Source organism: Lagopus muta, chromosome 1, assembly GCF_023343835.1.
Source record: "Lagopus muta isolate bLagMut1 chromosome 1, bLagMut1 primary, whole genome shotgun sequence".
NCBI classification, from domain to species: domain Eukaryota; kingdom Metazoa; phylum Chordata; class Aves; order Galliformes; family Phasianidae; genus Lagopus; species Lagopus muta.
Window position 1 is genome coordinate 191362048 of NC_064433.1, and position 25710 is coordinate 191387757.

General features: G+C 43.4%; 1 protein-coding gene across 2 annotated transcripts in view; it reads right to left on the reverse strand.

The window, feature by feature from the left end:
- The window catches only part of MYO7A (myosin VIIA), a 96224-nt gene that overhangs the window by 50236 nt on the left and 20278 nt on the right, over positions 1–25710 (reverse strand). For both annotated transcript variants that reach the window (XM_048958640.1, XM_048958648.1), the window contains exons 3-6: positions 9287–9400; positions 8074–8226; positions 1126–1310; positions 97–218 (exon numbers count right to left, since the gene is read on the reverse strand). In XM_048958640.1, the coding sequence (XP_048814597.1) occupies positions 97–218; positions 1126–1310; positions 8074–8226; positions 9287–9400 (574 nt within the window). The remainder of the gene's footprint in view (positions 1–96; positions 219–1125; positions 1311–8073; positions 8227–9286; positions 9401–25710) is intronic.

Here is a 25710-nt window from a genome sequence, read left to right on the forward strand (position 1 = left end):
TAATTCAACAAATGGTTACATTTGACCACATTTTCTATTTCTCAAGTCTGATTTTTTTATCCATCAGAAAAATACCTCTACCATTTGAGACCTCACCTTCTAAGATAGGATTTGCCTCCAGGACCTGCTGCTCAATCCAGGAGTGCTGACCACTGATTGCTGCCAGGAACTGAAGAATCAGTTTTGTGCTTTCTGTTTTCCCTGCCCCAGATTCACCGCTGCAATGACAACAGAATACGAGATCAGTGAAAGTCCTTCTGCATTCTGCTAACTTCCTCCTCTCTATCTCCAGAGGGACTGATGTCTCTAGTCCTGTTCTGTTAGTACAAGTAGGACGAGTCCACTAAGGATGAGTTTCCAACACCCCAAAGACTGGTTATATCCAAATGTTAGGACACAATATGGGACAGCTTCCAGCCAGGATACAGATTTACATTCCAATTCACGTGGCCAAAATTTTGCTTTTAAGTGTGGGTTTCTCCAGTAAATATTGTGCAGTTGTAACCAAGAACACCAGAAAGCACTTTCAGACAGTGCTTCTCCAGGTAGGATCATCACACCTTGAGCCAGTGGCCCCGGGGCAGATTTATAACAAATCTTGAAGTGCACAAATGCACTAGAAAGCAGAATCTGAAATACTGCCATTTGGTGACAGCCACAGGTCCCATAGACACAGAATCATAGAATCATTAATGTTGAAAAAAAATCTCTAAAGCTCACCCAGCCCAGCCATCTGTCTACCAACAGCATTGCCCACTAAACCATGTAGCTGAGTACCACATCTACATGTTTCTTGGAAACCCCCAGGGACGGTGAGTCCACTGCTCCCCTGGGCAGCCTGTCCCAGTGCCCAACCACTCTTTCAGAGAATAAGTTTTTCCTAATATCCAACCTGTGTCTCACTGAGGGAAGAGGAGAAGGTAACCAAAGCAAGAAGCAGGATGCTACTTGCAAGATGGCGTTTTTGACTTTAGAAACGCACAACGGAGACCAACTCTACACTAACATTATGTGGATAGAGTATCTTATGGCTCTTTCTAACTCGCAATTACGCTTGATTATCTGTTCCTCATCAACCAGCTGCCTTTTCCAGTGTCTGTTCCATTTGGAAATTTACCAACTCACCTTATGATACAACACTGATCCTTGTTGTTGCGCTGCATGTTGAAGTAGCAGTTGTCAGCGATTGCAAAGATGTGTGGTGGCATTTCCCCAATCTTTTTGTTGGTGTACAGCCGTATCTGCTCCGGTGAATAGATGGGTAGAAGCTGGTAGGGGTTTACTGCCACCAGTATTGAACCAGTGTATGTCTGGAGGAGAAGCACATGAAGTTTTATGGGACAGTGAGACCCAGCCGAGAGGCTTTGGCAGTTTGGATGGAGTGTGAAGGTCAGAAAAATCATGTTTTTCAAAAGCTGGATGGAAGGTGATGTACAAGCCAAAGATGCTTGAGGAATGGAGCCTGGAGCAAAGCTGGAACAAAAGTCCCATACTATACAATTTAGTTCAGACACAGCCTTGCTCATGCACTAGATGGATTCAAGCTTTAATTCATATTTCGGATGCCCCTCAGTTAAGATTTAGAGTTCCAAGTCAAGCTCATATTTGCAAAAACACCCCCAGAGCCAGTATGCATCCATATACATTTAGTGCTCTGCACAAGTTCTGAGAAACTAAAGATGTGTAGGACCTGGAGATCATTGCCTCAAACCAAGGCCTGCTGGATCCACACTGTTCCTGACAGATACCTACTTAACTGCTTCTTAAAAATCCACAGCAGAGCTGCTAGCACCTTCCTCTGCAGTCTGCTCCTCACTACATCTTTGTCTAACCAAATTTCTCCATGCTGCGGTTTAAACCCTGTCTGTACACAAGGAAATGGTTCATGAAGTCCAGACATACTTCCTCTAAGCCACATCCTAGTCATTTTGAAAATGCCTTTTGTGCATCCCATGCTCCCTGTTGCACACAGATAAGCAAAGTTGTCCTGGCCCTTTGGCATCAAAACTCTTTGTGATGTCATATGCTTTCATTTCTGCCTTTCCAGGAGTTATTTTTCTCGAGCTTCTCAACAAAGGACTCAAGGCCTTAGCCTTCTCACTCAGATCAGTTCTGAGGTTAGGAGGTTTGGATGTATCCCAGCTCAAGTCTAAGAGTAAAGATGCCGTCCCCCAATTTCAATTGTCTAAAAATTACTGTCTAGAGCATGCAAGTCAACAGAGATCCATCTTAGGGTAACCACGGGTTCATCTCTCTTAACGACTACAGTAATGACTACCAGGCTCTGAGCAGTACGACTGAGCTGTAGATGTCCTTGTTCATTGCAGGGAAGTTGCACCAGCTGTTCTTCACTCAGAGGGTGGTGACACACTGCCTAAGGAGGCTGTGGATGCCCCAAACCTGGAGGCATTCAAGACCAGGCTGGATGTGGCTCTGGGCAGCCTGGTCTGCTGGTTGGTGATCCTGCACGTAGCAGGGGGTTGGTAACAGATGATCATTGTTGTCCTTTTCATCCAGTCCATTCTGTGATTCTATGATTCTATGATCTTTAAAAGTTCTTTCCAACTCAAATGAATCTATGATTCTATGAAAAATGAATTCATTTGCCTTCTCTAGGCTAACTTTTGACAACTAATGTTATGAAAGCTGAATCTCCCCTTTCATTTCTCAGAAGATCAGTTACAAAAGTGTCCCCACTGCTGCAAATATTTTTCCAGGAAAAAGCAACAACAAAAAACAACAAAAACCCTCATCATTTCAATATAAAAATATATCTTTTCAGCTGCATGACCTAAAACAAAAACAAAAAAAAGCCTTTGGAACAAGGAACCAAAGTGTCTCAGGTAAGGATGCTTACATAGCCTGTAGATAACACAGCCCCAGGATGAGTTAACTTCATCAAAACATCAAAACTTGTTATCTCTGAATCACGAAGGAATGGGCTTCAGTGGAGATAGGTGATAATTTCTTTATTAACTACCCGCTTCCCGCCTGCTCCAGCTTCTTGAAAGGCAGCCGGTAGGTGGCAGCTGTGTTCTGCATTAGGGATGCTGGAAGCCCTTAGGGGCTGGCACATTGCGGGCCCCGTGGGCAACACCAGAGAGCAGATTTCTGTTCAGCCCAGGTGAAATTTGAATTTATAGAAGCAACTAATAGAGAAAGTTGTGGTCTTCTCTGTAATAGCAGAGTAAATGTCAGGAAAGGAGAAAAGCTCCCAAAGCCCAAGGACAAAACTGTCACAAATACAAAGGGTGGAAATTGGCTGTGAAATAACTTAGACTGGGTGTTAGAAGAAGCTACTGAAGTAGGGAAGCACCAAAGTCCCTGAGCAGCCTTCTGCAGTGACAGAGAAGGTAAATTTAGCGTTCAGAGAAGGACTGAGCTCAATTTCTGGGTGGTCTTATGACACCAAGGTTGCCACTGACCCTTGAGTTTCCTTCCAGCACTGGGTGAGAGACTTGCAACACCGTTTTCTTCTTCATAATTCATTACCAGGTTAATTTGAGGAGTATTTCTAGTCTTCCTTGAGCATCTTCTCAAGATTTGACACTTTGCAGAGATTTCTGAAATCTCTGTGTTTCAGCCACACTGGTCTGACCTACCCAAACACAGCCAGCAAGCTTATGAAAGGAGTTAACCATTAGTTGCAGGAATGCACTTCCTGGATGCTCTTGTTGACCCTTCCCTTGTGATTTACAAAAGACTTTGTCAGCACAAACCCCTGTACTATTGCTTGCTTTCCTAGGTCATTCCTAGTTGATGAATGTTCACAGTTTGCCCACTTCCCATGAAAAACTTTGTCTGCTTTGCTGATGACAGGCCAAAGGACACCTCCAAGGAAGTATTATCTCTTTGGTTTCTATTGCTGGGTGAGAGCAAAGCCATTCTGTATCAGGAAAACCAAGTGTTGCTGATAGGAAGAGGCTCTGCTGTAGCGGACCACTTACATCAGAAACCAAATTCATTACTGCCTGCATGACCTACATCTTAAATAGCCCCAAACAAAATCCTTTCTGAGCCTGCTTCCCTCACTGCTCAGAGCACTGTGGCTGACTTCATCTGGATTTTTATGTGGTTAAAGCTCTACCAAACTTTTCTGCATTTTGGCAACAAGAAAGCAACAGCAGACATGGCTTTCATCTCTAGATAAAGAGATTTAACCTTACTCAAAGTCCAAACTCCCCACCAAATAACCTTGCTATTCAGCATGGTTTCCCCCACTGTGTACAAACCAAACTTCAGGCAAAAACACCCTTGTAGAAGTTTTTTTCATTTGGTTGCAGAAGTTTTGTTGTTTTTTTTTTTTCCCTGCAAGCTGAGATAATTACTGAGAAGCACTTAAAGCTTTAATCATGCAATACTGCATTGACAGACTGGTCCCCAGTCTGGGGAAGGTCAGTTTCCAGCTCTGGGAAGTTTCCAGCTCTGGGAAGGTCACAACTTCACCACGAGGGCCAAGCTCTGCTGCAAATGGGATGATGCTCTCAATGCATTTGTGAGGCAGCAGCAATGGTAGTGTGCAAATGAAATGAAAACGCAACAGAACAGAAACAAATGATCCAACGGATGGGCATAAGAATGATTACAAATGACATCTCCAAGAGTCATTACTTACCCTCCCGCCGCAGTTTGTCTTATACATGTGAGGGAGGAGAAAAAGGAAAATTATATTTTATTAGAGCAGAATGATACCTTACACAAAGCTATGGAGATGAAACAAGAGGACTGAAGACCTATTGGAAAAGTTAGCCTTCACTCAGGGGGCTCAGAAATTCTTTCAAATAGTGAAGGCAAAGTCACCAAACTTTGAGACTATACAAATTATACCTCAGAAATACAAACCAACGACCAAACAACCAACCAAAGCACCACCAAAAAACCCCAACACTTCATAGAACTGGGTATGCCTACACTTCTTGGCTTTGCAAAACTGCCATCAATATTTACCATGCTCATTACAAATATACTCCTGCTAGTGTCTCCATCCTTAAAAGATGAAGATCTAAAGTTGAATTCCTGACCCTGTAATAACACTCACAGAGACAGGGTTGGTTTGCATATATCTCTGTCAAGCTACATGCTCCATGTCATTCCCTGTTCATTGCAGGGGAATTGGAGTAGATGACCTTCAAGGGAGCCTTCCAATTCAAATGATTCTATGATTCTCAGTGTCATTCTGATGCTGATATTACACTAGCTGCTCTGTGGTGTCCAGGATCGCATGCTGCCACTTCAAAGCCATTAGTGATGTGGAGTAATCAAAGCACAGTAACTTGGGACCTCTCTGATAAATGCAAGTGGTTTACTGCATGGAGCAGGACTAGCCCAAGGAGTGGGTTCTATTGCTCTATACAGATTCCATTATATTCTATGAATACAACACATCCATTTTATCATACAATCATTTTGTGATTCTATGAAGATCATTCTATTATTCTATGAGTAGGTTGTAATAAAGGAACCTAGTAAAGAACCACCTGCTAAAATTATTTGGTGAGAAAAAGAGCTCCTTTAAGCTGCTATTCTCCAAGGATGTACTCATGTGACATACTGCAAAAATAACAACCAAATGTACCTTAGTCTCAGAAAACCAAAGAGCTGTGAAACTCAAGCTCTGGATACAGCCTAAAATCAGATGAACATGCTCCAGGCAGTGTTTGCCTGGTGCTGTGAAGGCAGGTGGAGTGATCAGTTACAATTAGATCAGGGCAAATGGCCACCCCTTACGCAGCAGCAGCCCTGCAGTACACCTAGCTCTGAGACCATCAGACTCAAAGAACTCATGGAGAAACCATAATGTTCATGGATTACTCAACCCAAATCACTGCCCAATCTCTCACCTCTGGGTTAGCAGCTGCCCTTTGCATTAGCACTTGTTAGCATGACTCTGCCAAACATCATTCATTCATGTTCATAATCTCCCTGGATGTCTGTGAATGGCTTAGTGAGGGAGCTCAGAGGCAGAGCTTTTGTGAAGGAGAAGCTTTTATCTGTGGACAGTCTGGTATTATACATGTGAAATCTTATCCAAGGACTTCAATTTGCAAGGCAACAGACATTTGCCTGATGGCTTAGGGACCCCCAGGAGAGATACACAGACATCACTGAAAAAATATCCAGCATGATCCCAAATTTCTCACAGAGACACATGGGATTTCCCTTGGTACCATTACGGAGTGTCCACAAACAGGAGAAAAGGGGTAATGCTGAACAGATATGAAAAGCCTGTTCTCTGAATGAGCCAGTCACCTCCAACTACTGGCTAGCTGTCCATCTTGGGTGGCAACCAGGTTGCCTGAATTCACTTATTCACGTGAGTATGACATCAAACTTAGAAACTGGACAGGTGCTTAGCTGGAATTTGGACTGTAGATGTCCAACCTTAACTTTCCTTCCAACATAATGTTTTCAAGGATATCTGAGCCCCAGCCAGCTCTAAAGCAATTCACCTCATCCAGCAGATACCTATGTCTAGACAGACAAAAGGCAATCTTGGATCTGCTGGCTGCAATAATACCTTTGGTGACTATCATGGGTGCTCAGTGCTCAGAGATAACACTTCAGCTACAAATTTGGCCCCGTTAACTTCTGCTATTTGATCATTATAAATGGCTGAGCTCCCCTAATAAGAGCTCCAGTGAGTAACTCAGCTCATCTAACATCTGAATTATTTTCTCATTGTGCCTTTTTCTCTAAACTGACAACGTAAGGCACCAAACAAGGTGCTTTAGTGAGAGAGGTGCTTGGGAATGTATTGGGAATGTAGGAGTGTCTTTTTAGTAGCTTTGTCCTCTTCCTCTAGAACCGAAATTCACCTATGAAAGAAGGAATTTATTTTGTAGAGTTGGGATGAGAAAATAGGTGGTCAACCATTTCAACAGCCTTTGTAACAGGGTGATGTGTTCTCCATCACTGCCCAGCTCTAATCCTAAACCATCCTTTCAAAAGGCATTGGACAACAAGCAGAACAAGCAGACTTGATACAGAAAATCAAGGATATGGTCTGTTAGTTCATGCTGTCTAGCAGATCAGAATTCATTGCAATTCCCTCTGGCCTCAAAAGCTAGTAATCTCTAGAGCCTTTTAAAAAGTAGATCTCCAGGTTGCCTTGAAAAGGCCTTCAGAGGCACAGCAGGTACTCACCTGAGTGGCAGAAAGCTGTAGCATGGGACAAATACCCAGCAATAATATCATATTACATAGGTTGTTTTAGTTCATTTACTAGTGGCAAGCATACACTTTCCTCTCTTCCATCACCAGAATGTGCACCAGACTATCCAGTATATAGCATACTGAAAAAAAAACAACTCAGAGACTGGAATGCTGACTCTTGTCCTATTTGGTTTTTGAGGTGCTGTCACTGGAGAGTGGCTCAGTTCCTGCTGGCTCCCTGTAAAACCCTTGATTTCTGGATGCCTGTTGGGGTTGGAAAAGCTGCAGTGGGCCCACAGGTTGTTACACGACCAAGCTAACCTAAGGAGAGGTACTACTATCCTAAAAGTTCAGCTGTCAGGATCTCAGAGGTTATAAACACAGATGGGGTAGGTACTTTGGAGCTCTTCTCTGAGATGCTCAGTTCACAGTACATTGTTATTCCTATGTGCATCTTCTCATCCTTTCTCCAGCCCTTGAACCTCCAGCCATTGCTCTTTTCACCCACTTAGGCTGGATGACTTAACAGTTCAGTGAGAGAATGCAGAAAGGCCACATCCAGCTAATAGTTACCCAAGTCTTTTTTCTTTATGGTTACTACACCCTGCATGTGGCCTGGGTTAAACTAATTACTCTATGTGCATAAACTTGACATGTGTTCTGAAAACTTCAACAGGGACTGCGTGGAGAGGTGACCAGGACTTTGCTCATCACATGTAATAGGATCTCCAGCTTCCCCTGGCGCAATTGTAAACTTTGCAATGATTTTTCCACAGAAGAACAACATACCAGCACAGATACACTCAACTATTTGGGTCCTAGAAATCTGGAAATCAGGGAAAAACTCATGTGGGTTTCAAAGAGCTGAGGGGAGCTGGAAATACAGTGCAAAGAGTAGATGGAGATGAGGTAGATACTCACGTAGATGAGATGCTCCCGGTAGCGGATCAGCAGGTTCCTAAGGATTCCTGCCTCATTCAGGTCCCCCAGCCGGATCATGTCCTCCACTCCGTGGATGGAGGTGGGGTGCATGGGTTTGATGTGGCTGGCATTCTGTGGGGAAATCCAGTGCTCCTGGGAAGAGAATGAGGGCGGGGAAAGATAAGTCAAATGGAAAACCGCTAGGGCAAGGGGCATAAACAGTCCAAGCTAGGCAGAAGGACCAAGTAGAAGAGCATGCATGGGAGAGCAATAGCACACAGACCACTTCTATCACTGAGACATGTCAGGGAGTCATTTGAGAGATTCATAGCAGAAGAAGGAAAACATCTTCTGGTTTACCAGAGTGGCAAGAGACATGAGACATTAGCCATCTTGGCAGGAGCATAATGTGGGGCAGCATGGACATCCAGCAGGTCAAAGGTGTTTTTAACAAATAACAATTTGTTCTTCCTTTCAAAGAACTACGTTTCCACATCATTGGTTGGCCCTTTGATGCAAAACATTGTTAAGAATACAAAAGATGATTTAAAAAAGCAGAGAGAGATGCACAAGGTGGTAAATTACACATTTATTGATGTAATTTTATTTAGGCTGATCAATTCTAAAGGACTTCAAAAGTCACTACAAACCAGACACAAGGATCCAACTGAACCAAAGCTTATCAAAAGAGATAAAGGACAAGAAATATCCTCAGGTCACTCTCTGCTTGTAATATGGATGTTCCCTTAAAACAGACTGAGTCATCATTGTACTCAAGAAGCTTCTCTCTGTTTCACTCCTAGTGCAGCCACAAAGGTAGAGACACAATATTATCCTTCTTTTACACTTATTTCCAAGGACACATGAGAAGCCTGTGATAAAGTCATCAGGAATCTCCTGTTATAAGCCCTTTTCCTCAAATTTCTGGAAACACTGGGAATGAGCAAAATTAGATCTATTAACTACGTTTGAATCGGAGTGTTGTGCTGTCTCTATTCGGCTGGAGTTTGGTTCAGAGGTGGGACTGCTTCTGAAGCCATGGCCCAGTTCTAATATCTACTGATATTAATGGAAAGAATCCCATCACTTTTAATCAGATTCAAGTCAGGTTTGACTTTCAAATACAACCTAAGTTCATGCATTTAATCCTACCTGGGGCCTGTGCCCACAACAGTTACAGAGCTGAAGAGCAACCACAACCCTTTATACTTACGTTGCCTTCATCATCCACGACTTGGATCTGTCCAGAGTCGCACAGTTTAACCACCGCTCCAATGGGGACATCGAATTCCCGGCCAGTTTTGAGGTCCATCCACACATAATCCCCCTGCAAACAAAGAGAAGACCATTACACCTAGTGCTGCAGAAGGCTCAGAATCTCTTGGGAGAAAAGATCCTGAAGTTTTCTACCCAAGACATTGGTACAAGTCAAATGGCTTTCTTTGCAAACCGTGTATCATCCGTTTTTCACAGATGGGTTCTGGGAGTAGGGTTGCAGGCAGGGACACTTCCCCAGGAGGTTTTCCAGCTACAGAAATTTGTAGGTGGGCTCTTTGCATTAATACTTCTCAGTATTTTTGTCTACTGTGTGTCTGGCTGCTTCCTGAAGCTGTGCAAAAACGTTGGCAACCATAATCTCGAAGGAGTTTAGTGACAGATAGCATGACGATCTGTGTCCTTTTGTGTGTTTCAGAAATGTCTTGCTTCATTTGAGAACTTGTTTTTGTTTGGAAGACAGAGTAGAAAGTTAACCTCTATCCATTCCTACCCACCCATAGTGTCATTGGTCATCCTACAAACCTCTGTCAGTTCTGCTGGGCAGGGACTATCTGCTGACTGGCTTTGTGGGTATTAAATGAATGCAAAAAAAGTTTTCCATCATTTTTTTTTCCCCCCCAATGCAAAAAGCAACACCAAAAATAATCCAAAACTAAAATCCCAAGCAGGACTCTTTGAAACAAGGCAAAATTATTTTCCATCCCTAACGTCAATGGAATGAGGTGCTACATTTGGGAGCTACTTAGTTAAATTATCATAGAATCATAAAGCTTGGAAAAGACCTCTAAGCTTCCCAAGCCTAAGCCCATCCCCAACCCATTGCCACCATGCCCACCAACCATGTCCTTTTAGTGCCACATCCCCACAGTTCGTGAACACCTCCAGGGACAGCGACTCCACCACATCCAGTTGAGGCAGCCTATTCCTCAACTGACATCAGTAATCTTTGCAGCAACCAAGAAAATGCACTTTTTCATGCAACTGGGTTTGACATTGTGAATTTGTAAGATCAAGATGCCCGTCTATAATGCCACATTCCTGCAGGCCAGCTCCATCGGTACCTATGAAGCATGGTGGAAATACAGTACCTATTTTCTGAAGTCCTGAAAAATTGCTGAGAGAGAGGAGTGCAAACAACAGAAAGGATTGCTTTGAATGTGCACTGCTATGACCTCTTTTCTCAACAGCCACTATTGACCATTTCTGTGGACGGAGTGCTTATAGATTTTGTTTGACCCCATGGATTGATGAGCAACCTTCTTCAACTCCGCTTCAGGCAGTGGGAATTGGCGACATGTAGCAACATGAAACACGTTCCAACATATACTTGCTCAGAGGGACTTCATCATAGAATGGCCTGGGTTGAAAAGGACCACAATAATCATCTAGTTTCAACCCCCTGCTGTGTGCAGGGTCGCCAACCAGCAGCCCAGGCTGCCCAGAGCCACATCCAGCCTGGCCTTGAATGCCTCCAGGGATGGGGCATCCACAACCTCCTTGGGCAATCTGTTCCAGTGTGTCACCAACCTCTGGCTGAAAAACTTCCTCCTAAATCTTAGAATCATAGATTGTCTTGGGTTGGAAGAGACCTCAACAATCATCTAGTTCCATACCACTGCTGCAGATAGGATTGCGTGCCACTACCCAGACTACACACCTGTCAGAGTGATGGCAGGTCACACCAGGGACCAACACCTAGAGAAATGATACACACAATGATTCACAGCCATTCTGAGGTGGTTCCCACACTCGGAAGCTGATTGCTAGGCTTCACCTGGATGTGAACAGTCACACTGCTTACACGCAGTGAGGATCTGGCCCTTTATGTTTCCTTTTCCTCAGTCCTGCTACAGCATTTCAATAAATATTTTCACGCGACTTGTAACAAATATAATCTGATCTTTTTCTCATTAACTGCCTTATCTCACATCCCATAACTTGGTTAAAAGGGAAAAGAACCCACACATATGAAAGCAGTGTTGTGCACACATACATTATAAATCAGCTTATATTAATATTTATTTCTTAGCTCCTTTGATCCAAGACTCTGAGAGTGTTTCAGAGTGCTCAGCAGTATTATCTCACCTGCAGAGCTGGGCAAATTCATGCACAAGGTAGGTAACTTGATCAAAGTGTCAGCAAGAGCAGAGCTGGGGAGTTCAGACCCTGCTCAGCAGAAAGCCCTTCTGACACCTCATCAGCTGAGTAAAAATTGCTCTAGGTTGAGAAAACAAAAAATTGTAACATTGCTTTTTTTCCCTTAAAAAAAAAATATATACATATATATAAATAAATAGCTGTAAAGGCACCCTGCTTCATATATTCTGTTACACAACTGAGATAAAAAGGCAGTCTGCTATCCCCAAGGTAAATTGATCCTGTACTACCACTAGAACAACTCCCGTGCTTTGACTACCTAATGCACAGGCTGCTTGTCCCCTCAAAATACTATTTCTAAACACGTTTTAATGCCATTCTTAATACTGATGGGAAAAAAAATAACAACACAAGCCTTATGGGATGGGCTAAGCTGGTAAGATCAGGAAGGTCCGACTGGGTTAAAAAATAACATCACTTTTAAGACTGCCGACCTATTTCCTTCCTCCACTTTAATGAATTTTATGTAAAACCCATAAGTCAGTTGACATTTCTTCCACTAATGCAATCACTTTTGGATCAGCCCAAATAACAGCAAATATACTGGGGACTTCAGGGCGTATCGGGGTGATTTATGCATTTATCAGCTCCAGTGAATTGGCCTGTAAGTTGCATAACCTCCCTCATGCCTGGAGTAATGTTGTTCATTTTCCAAAACAAGCAACAGAAGAGTGAGAATGCCACCGAGCACTTTACAGTGTTGACATAGAGTCTTAGAATCATAGAGCCATTAAGATTGGAAAAGACCTCAAAGATTATCTCGTCCAAGCATCCATGTATCACCAATATTGCCCACTAAACTGTGTTCCACGTTCCAACTGTTCCTCCCCATGAAGGAGGTGCTAGGGCCTTTCCAAAGCCTCTGTGGTGGACTCTGCCCTTGGGACCTCACAACCTAAGGGCAATAACAGTCAAAGAGTGGGGCAAGAGGAGGGAGCACCGTGATGGGCACACGCAGAGATCAGCTCAATTAACAAAGAGGATGTTTAGGAGGGGCTTCCAAATGCAAGGACAACAGGGCTGCACCATGGGAGCAACAGCACCTGGGATGGGGGGCCTCAAAGACTCAGGAGGAAAGACTCAGGTGAGAGAAGCTGAAGGATGTAATCAGACAGAGAGATCTGTTGTTCAAAGTAGCTTAAAAGCTCCCAGCCATGCTAGTAGCCTGGGACCCCCTATCTTACCGCTAGAATAGTTGCGGGCTTCAGGGCCTGATTGACGTTGCGGAGCAGTGTCCATTTGCCCTGGTCTCTGTCCTGATCTTCCACCACCTCAGCACATGGCTGCATGAAGACGACTTTCTTTCTCTTCAGCATTTCCAAAGTCTTGCAGCTGTGTTTGCCACCCTCTGCCTTCTATACTTTTTCCACCATGAATGCCAGAGAGACGTGGCTGGTTTGCTTCAGACCTTTGGCATGGTCATGCCTGCTGCATGTAAGGCACCCACTGACCTCATTCACAATCTGGCTTTTGGTAAAGATCTTCTAGTATAAAAACTTCCACCCAACAGTCATACTCTCCCTGTACAACTCGATGTTGTGGGATCCTCAAAGCAAAGTGAAAAACTTTGCTACTCTTCACTTAAATTCTTCCAGTCTCTCCAGTAAGGAGTAAAGCTTAGTCGGAGACCTGAAGGACACTGCAAACACCAGTCCCAGAGAAACGACTGCAAGATTAACAGAAAAATTCTTCATTTCCCCTTGACTTCTCTTCGGTTCTTTCGTAGTGAAAAAAAAAATGCTGCCAGTTTGAGGATATCCAGCGCAGAACACACTTGGGTGCTGATTAATCCACAAATGCAGTCAGTCTCCATGCAACACATGGCATTTAATTAACCTAATACCTTTACATACCAAATTAACCAAAGCACAACGGGAACTCAAAACCAGAGGCCATCTGCATTTTCTTTAAACTGATCACCTTGAGTAGATCCATAGCAACTGAATTTTAAATAATTGAGTGGATGGTGTTTGGAGCAGCACAACCTCTGAGAGAAACACCTAGGCTGTGAACAAAAATGTGCTAAACATGGGAACCATGGAGATAAGAATGTTGCACCTACTCTACAGCTCTCTCTACAGACCCTTTTCTTGAATACCTCTTTCTGCGTAAAAAGACTGTTCTCTAAATGGGGCACAGTATCTTCTACAGAAATTTAGAGCCTAAGTCAGCATGATTTGCACAGATCAGAACAATACATGGCTGGACAGGAAGCTGCTAAAGTTTCTATGCCATTCTCATTTATTAACATTTTAATACAAATTTCTAGTGAAGCCTCGATTCCACAGGGTTTTGGAGCCACTTGCCCATGACACACAATATATATTTTTATACATTTTTTTCCCTCTCTAGAGGAGGGAAAGAAGGCTTTATAAATCTTCTGATAGGACACAGTCACCATGAACGTCTGTAGATGATGAATGTACCAAACTTCTACCATGCTAATTCTGCTCATCTGAGAGCAGCAGTGACATCAGTGAAGCAGACCTAGCCTAAGCAGATGATGAATTAACAACTTCGTAGGTTTAAGTCCTGGAAGATAAGACATTCAAAGTCAGGCTGGACTGGACTATAAGCACCTGATGGAGATGTCCCTGTTCATTGCTGGGGAGTTGGACTAGATGTCCCTTATAGGTCCCTTCCAACTCAAACAATTCCATAAAGTGTTTAAGTCTAGTAGCTATGTAAATATAATGAATAGGTTGAGTTTCAAAGATACAAAGCCAGTTTAGAGATTGAGGATGTCTACAGTCTGCCAAAAGAGCCAACAGAATTTTACATGAGATGGAATAGTAATGTAGGGAGAAGACAGGTCAAATATGACATCCTCATGGGAGATGTGCACCTCCATCATGATCTGAACACACAGTGCTCATTTATACTTACCCAGAAAGTACAAGACAGATGCTCAGTCAAAACCAATAATCAATGGTAAGGCCCATATCAAAGGAAAGATTGAATAAATATATATAAAGGAACCATAGGATGAGCTCTTTGGAGTTGAGCTGAGTCCTACAAATATTCCTTACTCGTTAGCTTATCTTTCCTCACTACTATGCTGCTGCGAGAGGAGCAGTGTATGAACTGCAAAACTAAGAAAAAAACAACCTACAAGTTTATCTCACTCACTATTAACTCAGGCACTGTGACCACTGATCAGCTGTGCCCTGTACCACATTTCCGAGGCTGCTTATCAGCATGTGATGCCAAGGACTAAACTAAGGGATTTGCCTGAGGTTATCCTTGGAACAAAGCAGAGAAGGGAGCCCAGAGGGCTAGGACCAGTCTCTGCAGTGCCATGAAATGAGTGTGCTCAGCTTTTCCCTGGGGCTGCTGAAGATTTGAAATTCCACACATTTCTACTGTATGTTTTTTACATAATTCCCCTGCTAGCAGGAGGTTTCCAGGGACTTGTTAGAGCCATGTATCTCAGTCAGAGGCATCTGTTGTTAGCACAACATAGCCTGAATAGTCCAAGCATGCTGCCTCCTGGAAATGGGAAATCCCATTCCACAGAAGGGATGGCCGAGCTTGGAAATCAGCCTCCCTGCTGCGTGCACCCAGGGGCAGAGCAATAGCAAAATCCTCCTATTGGCATCTTTATCTAAGAGAACGTGCTACACCTTGCATGGGAAACAAACAAACATGCTTAGGATAAGAAGGGGAGGGACGCAGGGGAGGAAAACAAACCTTGAGCTGGCTGGCAGCTTGTCAGCAATGCCATCCGGTTTAGATTACAGCTCCCCAGGGTAACATTAGCTCCTCACTGCAGAAACAGAAGCATGAGCCTAAAGAGCCATGCTGGACCCTGATCTGATGATGTGCTACGTCTCTGCAGCAGCAGGCCCAGCTGAGAGCACGCACACAGCGAGGGAAAAACTCTTATCCTAAGGAATCAGTGTAACACAGGGAATAGCTTCTTGTTGCTACTGAGACCTGAGCTCTCACTATGCCCTGCTGCGGTGATGGTGTGAGCTTCACTGCTGGAGACAAAAAGGAGAATTCCACCTGCCAGAGCTGCCCTCACAACAGGTGGATTTCATAATAGCTTAGGTTTGATTTGCACCAATGTGGTTTTGAGGTCCAAAGAAAACATATCAGATGCTGTTAGGGCTGAGGAAGTGTCCTTCAGCTGGTTATTTGAAACTGTCACTGAAAAGTTGAGTTATGCAGTGAAAGACATTGGGTGGGACTCCACTAACCTATATGCTCAAGATATCTAGATCTCTACTATAATCAAGGAAGAGAAAGAAGCATTTCTGAAGTTACTTCTACATGGAATAGATATTTAAACTAGGTCAGCTGACACTGGAGTGGGTGAAGTTTGGAGGCAGACGCCTGTCCAAAGTTAGCTGTGGCGGCTCCTATCCCTGACACAGACAGTGAAAGGTCCCAAGGGCTGCTCTTTGCTTAAACTCATAACAGGCATGGAAAATCACGGGTTGGCTGAAGCTGCCTGCACTCAGGTCAACCGTCCTCTCTGCATCTCTTTGAGAAAACGTACTTTTTCTAATATAACAAAGATGATACGCTGTAGAATGGCTGTCAATACACAGTGTGTGCCAAATGTGGTCTGTGAGCGGTGCCTCTGAGACTTGATGGAAAACAATCCCTTTTCTTTTTTTGGGGGGGGGAAATGGGCACAGTCATGTACCCAGGTGTTTGGAGAACTTGGTCCAAGCTGAGCGTTTTATTTCCTTACTGCTTGTCAGGAAGAAATTCCTTAGTGCACGCAGATGCAAATATATTGCATTCCCCCATCTCCCAATTTCAATGTCATGTGGAAAGCAGACTGATGTCCAAATGTGTTGGTGCATCATAGGACATTATGATAATATGGACTTCCAACAATTACCCGAATCCTTTGAGCAGCACAAAGTCTGCACTGTGCTAAAAACACCTGTCATCAACTCCAGATATCACCTGTCCGATTCAATTCAGCTCTTGATTACTCGGCCATATGCTGCTCACTTTAATGGGTCTACTCCTGGATCTACAGGGAGAACTGGGAGTGCTCATCTCTATTCTTTGCACTCATCTTTATCTGCAAAACTGCCATCAGCATCTCTGGGAAGGGGAGAAAAAAATCTTGAATTTCTACTTAACAAAAAACCATGGTGCAAGAGACACACACACTGATAATCAGCCACCCCAATAATTTTGCTGCTGCTCTTTCATAAATAAGTAATATTTTCTTCCCATTTTCTCATAGTGCATCAGGCACCAGCTGTCAGCCAAGGTAACACACTGCATCCACAGGCTCTCTGAAACACAGGCAGAGACACAGGAAGGATCGTTAAATAATTCAATAATCAATGCACTGCTCACTCAGCCTGTAATTTCAATACTGATAGCAGGGAAAAAAACAACCTGCAAAACATGGCATCAGTCCCAGCATTCACCTATTTGGTTCAAAGGGGCAAAAATAATGCATTTGACTGGAGGTGCGAGGTTCCTGCCTTCATTCCTAGGTTTTGGCAAGAAGCTTGTTGTTGACTGTTTGGGACTTCTTGGCTCAGGAGTGGGTTTTAAGCAGGCAGACAAACACAGAGATAGAGAATTTAATCCGTGACTCCTATTTGATGGGGAGCAGCATTATTGACGTGGAAGACATGGAGAATCCATCCTCAATCCGTTGACGTTGCAAGAAGATTAGGCTGTGCCAATGCAGAGCTGGTGAGGTCTCGCACAAAAAGCTGATGGCCACGGCCCCGGGATGGGGCCGTGCAAAATCTGATAAGATGCAGAAGTGGAACAGGAAATGACGACTGAGCTTTTGAGCCTCAAAGCTGGGCAATGTCCTAAATGTAAATAGAAGGCATCCAAAGCAAGACAGCAGAGCAATCGTAGGAATACAAATCTAGCAAGCCAGGAAGGAGGGAAATCAAAACAGGAGGAATAGAAGCATGGAATCTAAGAATGCAGAATATCCTGAATTGGAAGGGACCCACAAGGATCACCGAGTCCAACCCCTGGCCCCACACAGCACCTCCCAAACCCAAACCCCATGTCTGAGAGCGCTGTCCCCGTGCTCCATCAGCTCAGGGCCGTGCCCACAGCCCACTGGGGCACAGCCTTTTCCTCACACCCTGACCCTCCCCTGACAAAGCTCCATGTTGTTCCTTTGAGTCTGGTCTGTCACCAGAGAGCAGAGATCAGCTGCCCCTCTCTGAGGAACAGCAGCCGCCTTGAGGAGCTGTGGGCCTCCATGAGGCCTCCCCTCAGCCTCCTCTGCTTTGGACTGAACAAACCAAGGGTGCTCAGCTGTTCCTGCCACTTCTTCCCCTCCAGGCCCTTCCCCATCCCTGTAGCCCTCCTCTGGATGCTCTCTAATAGCTTTACGTCCCTCCTATATCATGTCATTATCTGTGGCAAGCTTTAGGAAGGTGGGACTAAGCACAATTATTCCGGAAAGTCCCCATGGAAGGAAAATACAGCCAGGCTGCCTGGTCCTGTCCCTTTCTCTGGTTTTGGTTTGATCCCAAGTGTGCTGGCTCAGGGAATTAACCCAGCAGCATCATTTTTCACAGGCTTTTTTGCAAAGCATATTTCTGGGCTAGCCTCTGAATGGCTCACTGGGCAGTAAGCCCCAGTGAAGGAGCAGGGAAAGAATAGAAAGCACTGGTAGTGGGGAGAAAACAACATAGAAATCTAAATTTGAAGCAGTGTTAATCATCCTGGCCCAGAAAGGCTGTTCAAAGAAGCCAGAAACAATGACACACATTCAGTTTTACCTGATTCTATTTATGGGGAAACAACACCATCTATGATTAAAATCTCTTTTATTTTTCATACACAAACCTGTCAAAGTCTCTTTCAGAGTATTCAGCAGGTGGAGGCAGCTGATTATCTTTCATGCTTTAGGAAGATTCTTCCTCTTTCGTTTCTTTACTTCAAGCTCTCTCTTCCCTCCTCCTTGCCTTTTCACAACCTCATTGAGTCTGCAATTAGTCCTTGTGTACTTAACAGACATGGACTTTTCTAATCTGTACATCTATTGCCACATGAACAAAAATATGGATATACAGTAAAGAAATCCTTAAAATATATTTCTCCCATTTGGAATAATCTATGCTTGTGTAAACACAAGATTTTCTAGAAGAAACCTGTCTCTTCTAAGGGCCTATATTAGCCAAAGTGGTATTGATATGTCTAGACAAGCTCTAGCATTTAAAATAGCATGTCTCATCTTTGGAAATACTGAATGAAAAAGGAGCAGTGTTGCCTTTCTATCAATGCCATATTGGCTCTGAGCAGCACTGCCCCTTTTACACACTTGCACTGCTTTTTCACTGAGGGTTGTCTTGGTTACTGAGGAAGCTGTGAGGTCTGGAGGAAGGTTAGTTTTCAGCTTAGTCAACAGCATCCTGATGAAGCATTATGGCAAAATAAAAATCATGTTAGCAATGCTTCTGATGGAAACCATCTAGATACTGGTTTTTGTCCCTTTGGTACCAGCCTCAATGATGGTTCTTCATTTCATGGAGCCTCCTTTCCAAAATGTTACTTCAAGAATATCTTGAAATTACGAAGAATCTAGACATTTTTGTCACCAGGAAAATGATAACAGAATGAACTCCTCAAGTCTTCATCAAAACCCCACACAAACATCTATATTCTGTGGCCCTCATGGGTTTGGGGACTCCAGAGTTGACTGTGTGCCATGGATGCAGAACAACTCTCCAGATCCCTCTTGAAATGGAAAAGCAGAGCAAATTTGCGGATTCTTCAGGCCCCTCTGCCCATCATGCCTGGAGAGTTCCACAATTGCTAATGGTGAATCCCTCTGAGAGCTGAGGTGGACCAACCACACTCCATGGGCTGCCAGCAACAAAATACCAGCCCCATCTGCTGTAACTATCTGGAACTGCCAAGTGCATCGAGAATTTGGTTTCTGATGATTTCTCCATGAGTTTTAATTCAACTTTTGTGCAAATAATAACCTAAGTGAATCAGAATGAGGTACGGCAGATGGTGCCCAAATTTCACATCATCACAGAGGTGTAAAAAGATTCTGGCCAAAGGTAGAAAACCTAGAGCATAGCCAGGTTGATCAGGGTAGGAAGGAATTGATATATAAAGAAAACAGTCAGGAAGTTCAGCTAGGCGAACTCTAACACAGTCTGCAAACAGAGAAAAAGTGGTTTCCAACCTGGCACAAGATAATAGAGATGGGGATGATTACCATTTTTCACTGTTTCAGCTGCAGTTGTCAGAATCAACCAAAATGCTTGCTTTGTTGGACCAGAACATGTACAGGTGTGCACTGTGGATGCCTTCAACCTGAGAGCTTGGGATGTGATTGCAGCTGATGGTTTATAGCTTGCTGAGTACATTTCTAAGAGATTTGTATTTCAGAGAGTGATTAAAAGCCTCTGAACATCAGTCCTTTTTGCACACACAAACCCAGAAGCCAGCTTCAAAACTCAAATTTCATCAAATAATTGCCAGCCATTAAAAGCTGACTAATTGCCACTGCCTTAAAACAAAGCACAACAAAACAAGTTAGAGTTGTTCCTACATGTAATTATCAGTAATAGAATCATAGACTCACAGGATCATTAAGGTTGAAAAAAATGTCTAAGACCATCTAGTCCAACCATCAAACCATCCCCACCATGCCCACCAGTCCATCAGTGCCACATCTCCATGGTTCTTGAACGCCTCCAGGAATGGTGACTCCACCACCTCCCTGGGCAGCCTGTGCCAATGCATTACCATCTTTCTGACAAGAAAACTTTCCTAATATCCAACCTGAACCTCCTCTGGCACAACTTAACGTCGTTTCCTCTCGTTCTATCACTGCTATCCATAAGAAGGCAACCCCCATCTTGCCACACTCTCCTTTCAGGGAGCTGTAATGATTGGTAAGGTCTCTCATGAGCCTTCTCTTCTCCAGTCCCAGTTACCTCAACTGCTCCCTGTAAGACTTATGCTCCAGACCCTTCACAGCCTCTTTGCTCTTCTCTGGATATGCTCCAGGGACTTGGTGTAACACAGCCCTTGAAGTGCAGCCTCACCAGTGCCAAACACACAGGGCCAATCACCCTAGTCCTACCAGCTATTTCTGATAAGCCAGGATGCCATTGGCATTCTTGGCCACCTGGGCTCACTGGTGGCTCATGTTCAGCCTGCTGTTAACAATTAACCCTAAATTCTTTCCCCATGCACATCTTTCTAGCAACTCTGCCCTAACCCTGTAGGATTGCATGGAGTTGTTCTGATCACAACACTTGCTCTTGTTGAAGTTGGCCTCCACCCATTGATTTAGCCTGTCCAGATCCCTCTGTAGGGCCTTCCTACCCTCAGGCAGATGAACACTTCCTCCCAACTTGGTATCATCTGCAGACTTACTGAGGGTTCACTCAATCCCCTTATCCAGATCATCACTAAAAATATTAAACAGGACTAGCCCAAATACCGACCCCTGTGGAACACCACTCGTGATGGGTTGCCTGCTGGATTTAACTCCATTCACCACCACTCTCTGCACCGGGCCATCCAGACTGTTTTGTACCCAACAAAGAGCATAGCTGCCAGATTCTCCAGGAGAATACTGTTGGAGACAGTGTAAAAGACTGTACTAAATTCTAGGTAGACTACAACAGCCTTTCCCTCATCCACTAGATGGGACAGACACTGCAGGCATGGTTGTTGGTAAGATCACTGAGGAAGAAACTTAAAAGAAATGAGCTTTGCATGGTTTTGGAACAGCAACTAATTTTCATATTGTAGGGACTACCTATTTTCCTCCTGGGAATTTTATTACAAGGAGAATTCTATCTGCACAGTCTGCACAGGTGTATGTGTCCTCCAAAGGAATGTTGTCTCACATTTTATTCAGTTTAGAATGGAAACATTGCATTGCAGAAGAATTGTGTTAAATGTTACTGCTGGAACCAAAATCTTTGTTTTATTGTTGGTTTGCTTGTTTCCTAGAGTCCTAGAGCAGCAACAAGCAGCTGATTGGTGCTCATGTAAAACCCTACATCATACAAACTTATATTAATTTGTGTGAAAAATGTTCATCAATTTTATAGTTGTTTTGAGATACTCTGGAGTTGCCATACAGCCTTAATTTTGAGACTGCCAAAGTATTATTGCACAGAGATAGTCATTATGCCTACGTTTCCATACGGAACAGACTGACAGAGAATTGTCATGGAAATATGGTTACTGCCTCCATTGCATTTTGCTGGATGAAAGTCTGTTTAAGTTCAGGCATCTACTTGATGGGAAAGGGCTGTCTGTCTGCCTTGCACTGAATGTAGCAATTTTATGGGGTTAAGGGGCAATAAAATCCCTTTACAAAGTGATTTGCAGATCATGAAAATACAGTGTGTGACCTTAAGAGTCACTGGCCAGCAATGTTGCCGGCAATAAAACGGCTGGCTGGGGGGTAGGAGATGCATTTAAATTGCTCACATTGCATTCATGTTGGCTGTACAAATGGTTTTGGAGACGTGGTGTGGAAATGACTGGCAAGGTTCTATCTCAAATAGGCACTTTTCGCAGTCTTAAAGACAAGCAGCATTTGGCTCTTTCTTCTCCAGCAGACAAAATGAGCCAACACCTTTTTCTCCTGGGTTCTACTAAAGTGATTTTAGGAAAAGTTTAAACAGCGTGGAGGGAGTGATGCTTTCAGGATGTAAATTAATTGGTTCAGGTAGGACATGTGAATGGATGTGTGAGGCAGAGGTACACCCAACATCCAGCTAGGATAGCACCCTAACTTCACCAGTGGCCTGTGTGGATTCTTACGGTAGAATATAAGTTGTGGGAAAGCCTGTAGAGATACTTCTTTAAAATATTCTTCCTACAAAAGAGTAAGGGAATACCAAATGAAGACATAAGGAACTGAGTGCAGCACAAAGCTATAGAGGTAAATAGGGCAACTGTAGAAGTAATGAGTTTTTATAGGGTTGAGGGGAAGCTGAACAGTTGGAAAGGAGAGGCACTGGGGACTGACTACTAAGCAAATAACTCATATCAGGCTTGGGAAATCTCTGAGATGATATTTCATGGGTGAAGGCTAGGAAATTAGGTGAAGGACAGGAAAATACTAGGAGGAAATTACGCCATATGCTTACTTGTCCCTTCATGTTTGCCAGCAGTTGGTTTTGGAGACAGACTACTCCGTATGACAGACCTAGTCTGTAAAGTATGGCCATTTTATGTATGTTCTCAACTCTAGCACACTGTAACTCAGGAAATTTCTGTTCAAAAACAGAAGTTCTCAGAATCTGTAGCTTGTAAAGTAGCTTGCCAGTGGAGGATGAAATCCTGGTAAGCTTTGAAAATTGACTTTTCCCCAGTGCAAGCAAGCAGCAGCATTCCTCTGCTAACACCACTTCCCTTGTGCAGATATCAGCAAGGGTGATTTGGGAAAGAAAGCAGAGGAAGGCTGATTCACGATATGGCCTTCTCATGTCTACAAAATTCAGATACACATAGGTGTGGTCAATAGGGAAAAGGCAATTACACCAGTCAATGCACAACTCCCTTTCTCTGGCTGTGCCTGGGGATGTCAGCAGCCAGTCAGTACTGCTGAGCAGTATCTGTAAATACCAGGAGTTGCAAAAAAAGTAATGTGGAAGTGTAAGCTTGTAAATTTCCAGGTCGTGATAGACATGTAATCATCTCATTTTGCCAGTGCTGAAAGCCCCAGTAGAGGTATTTAATGCATATTGTAGTAAACATCAAGATCCTTTCTCTTTTGGGTTAGAACAACTAAAAGTATATTTACTTCCCCAAAATTCTTACTGAAAAATCTTTTTTTTAGTGAACACAGTTGAGCAAAACCTAATATGCCTTGAGAAACTTGTATCAGCAAAGCTTTTCATGAGTATATTGCACTGACGTGGAAAGCATCACTTTTATGCTCTCGCTGAAATTCTGTCTTCCGAGTTAACTTTTAAACTCAATAAAATTATTTTATTGTCTGTACAATGACACTTCAACATTCTCTCTATTTCCAGATCGACTTCTGAGATAGAAATTCAACTTCACAGCTGGTGCCACTGAAAGGTCTCTTATTGCTTTCCTTTCCCTGGACCCTCAGAGCCATGCACAGCTTCTTGAACCTAACCGCATGAAAACCAGGCTTAAGATATTGTCTTTTCTAATAAAGAATGCTTTTCTAATGAAGAAATCTACAGTGTGTGTGAACAAGTGCTGCTGCAGCTAATGGAAGAAAAGGAATGAATTTTACACTGGAAAGGACAAATCTTTCACGAGCTTATATCAGCATCATTCCAAGGATGTGTTTCTGACCACAAACCCATGAAACACTGATAGTTTGTTTCTCAGTGCCTTGTTGCTATATGCTTTCAAGTGCAAGGGGAATTTGATGAAGAGGGAGGTTGAGAAGTAATAGTCACCCATGGCTGCACAGTCATTTGGAGATGGAGCATGTGAAAGGTAGGATCCCATCAGGGCTGTCATATCACAAATATTTTCTATGGCAGCCTTATTGCCTTAAATTTCTGCCCTTCCCCCAAATCCCTGTTTTCCAGTTCCTATATCCCATCTGAGAACTGACCTTAGTTATAAATAATAGCAAAAAGTAAAAATTAATAAATTACATTAAAAATTTTTAAGACAAATGATTATAGTGAAATAATAAACAGCAGCAGCTCTAACACACAGCTGATGTGAAGGAAAGTGGGCATGCAGGGTTGGGGATGGGAAGAGGACAGGTCCCCTTTGCTCTGTCCACACTGCTGGGATGCAGTTAGTTCTCACTGTGAACAGGAAACAGATCCTTGGTAGTAGGATTGAGGACTAGAGGAGATCAACCCTCACACTGACTTCTACCTCTGGTGCAGAATGGGGAAACGAAGGACTTCCAACATCTCTGTACCAGCCAATGCAACTTGATCAAGCTGTAGCTGTCCTTCTTTGCAAGGGAGTTGGACTAGATGACCTTTAACGGTCCCTTCCAATTCAAATCATTCTAGGGCTTTATGATTTTCTTTATAGAAAGCTTATACAAACAGCACGAATCCTCCAGAGTCAGGCTGTTGAAAGGCTTAAAAGAAAAATGTGACTTGAAGGGGCTGGATTTCTCTCTCCTTGCTCCAGACCTCATGTCTCAGCAAGTTAAGTGGCATCTTAAAGAGCTCTGACAGACAGAAATTACCATCCAGCAAGACAAACTATCTTCTAAGTGTTGTACCCAGCAATGTAGGCCCTCCCTTGAGAGACCCAACATCCCAAGATTAATTCAGGATAAATTTTATTATTGGGTGCTTCATGATATCCTGTACCTTCAGATGAAGGTCCCATTGGGTTGGGTGTTTTGCTATTGCCTCTTGCAAAATCAAAAGAAAACTCACCCCCAGATGTAACAGCTCTCACTCCACATTTTCCTTCTGTTGAGATCAAATAGAATAAGGTTTCCAGTGATCAAACTTTGGGAAAGATGGATTCTGGGAACTTGTCTAACATATCAACCAGCAGGAACAACTGTTTCAGACAGATTCTCTCAGAGGCAGGATATCTCCATACCAGGACTGAGATTGCTCACAGTACCTTTCTTTGACATCGTGCAATTTATATTCCACAGCCATAGCACTACAAGAACATCTCCCCAGCCTGCAGCTTCATTTTCTGCACACAGCTACCCCAGCACTTTAATTGTCCCATAAATCTGATGGAAAGGATTTGATGCAGAGAGCTGTTAAAATGCCAAATGTCTTGAGCACTGCAACTAATGAATGGCTCCCAAAGATTCGTGTTTCAATCTATATGCAAATGTGCCCTTTGGTTGGCTTGTGCTGGACTTCTCATTGCTGAATTACAGCTACCTAGGGAAGCCTCATACTCATAGATCAGACAGATACAAGGCATAAATGGGAGAAGACTTAAATTATTCAGTGTTTATGAGAAAGAGAATCCAAACAGTGGGCTTACGTTTTGCTTTTTATAATAACATGATTACAGACCAGCCCTGAGAAAACCTACAATAAGGCTTGTTTTCTCCCCTGCCCCTTCTTGCTATCAAAACATATAGCATAATGAATCACTTGGAGATGCAAAGCTGAATGCTTATTATCTGATATCAGCCTGGGCCAGAACAATGTGTGTCAGCTCCAGGTGAAAACAGTGCTCACAGAGCCCAGCTGGGAGATGTTTCTGAATGGACTGAGAGATTTCAAACTCTCCTCTCTTCTGTTCTTACTCCCAGGAAGGGAAAACATC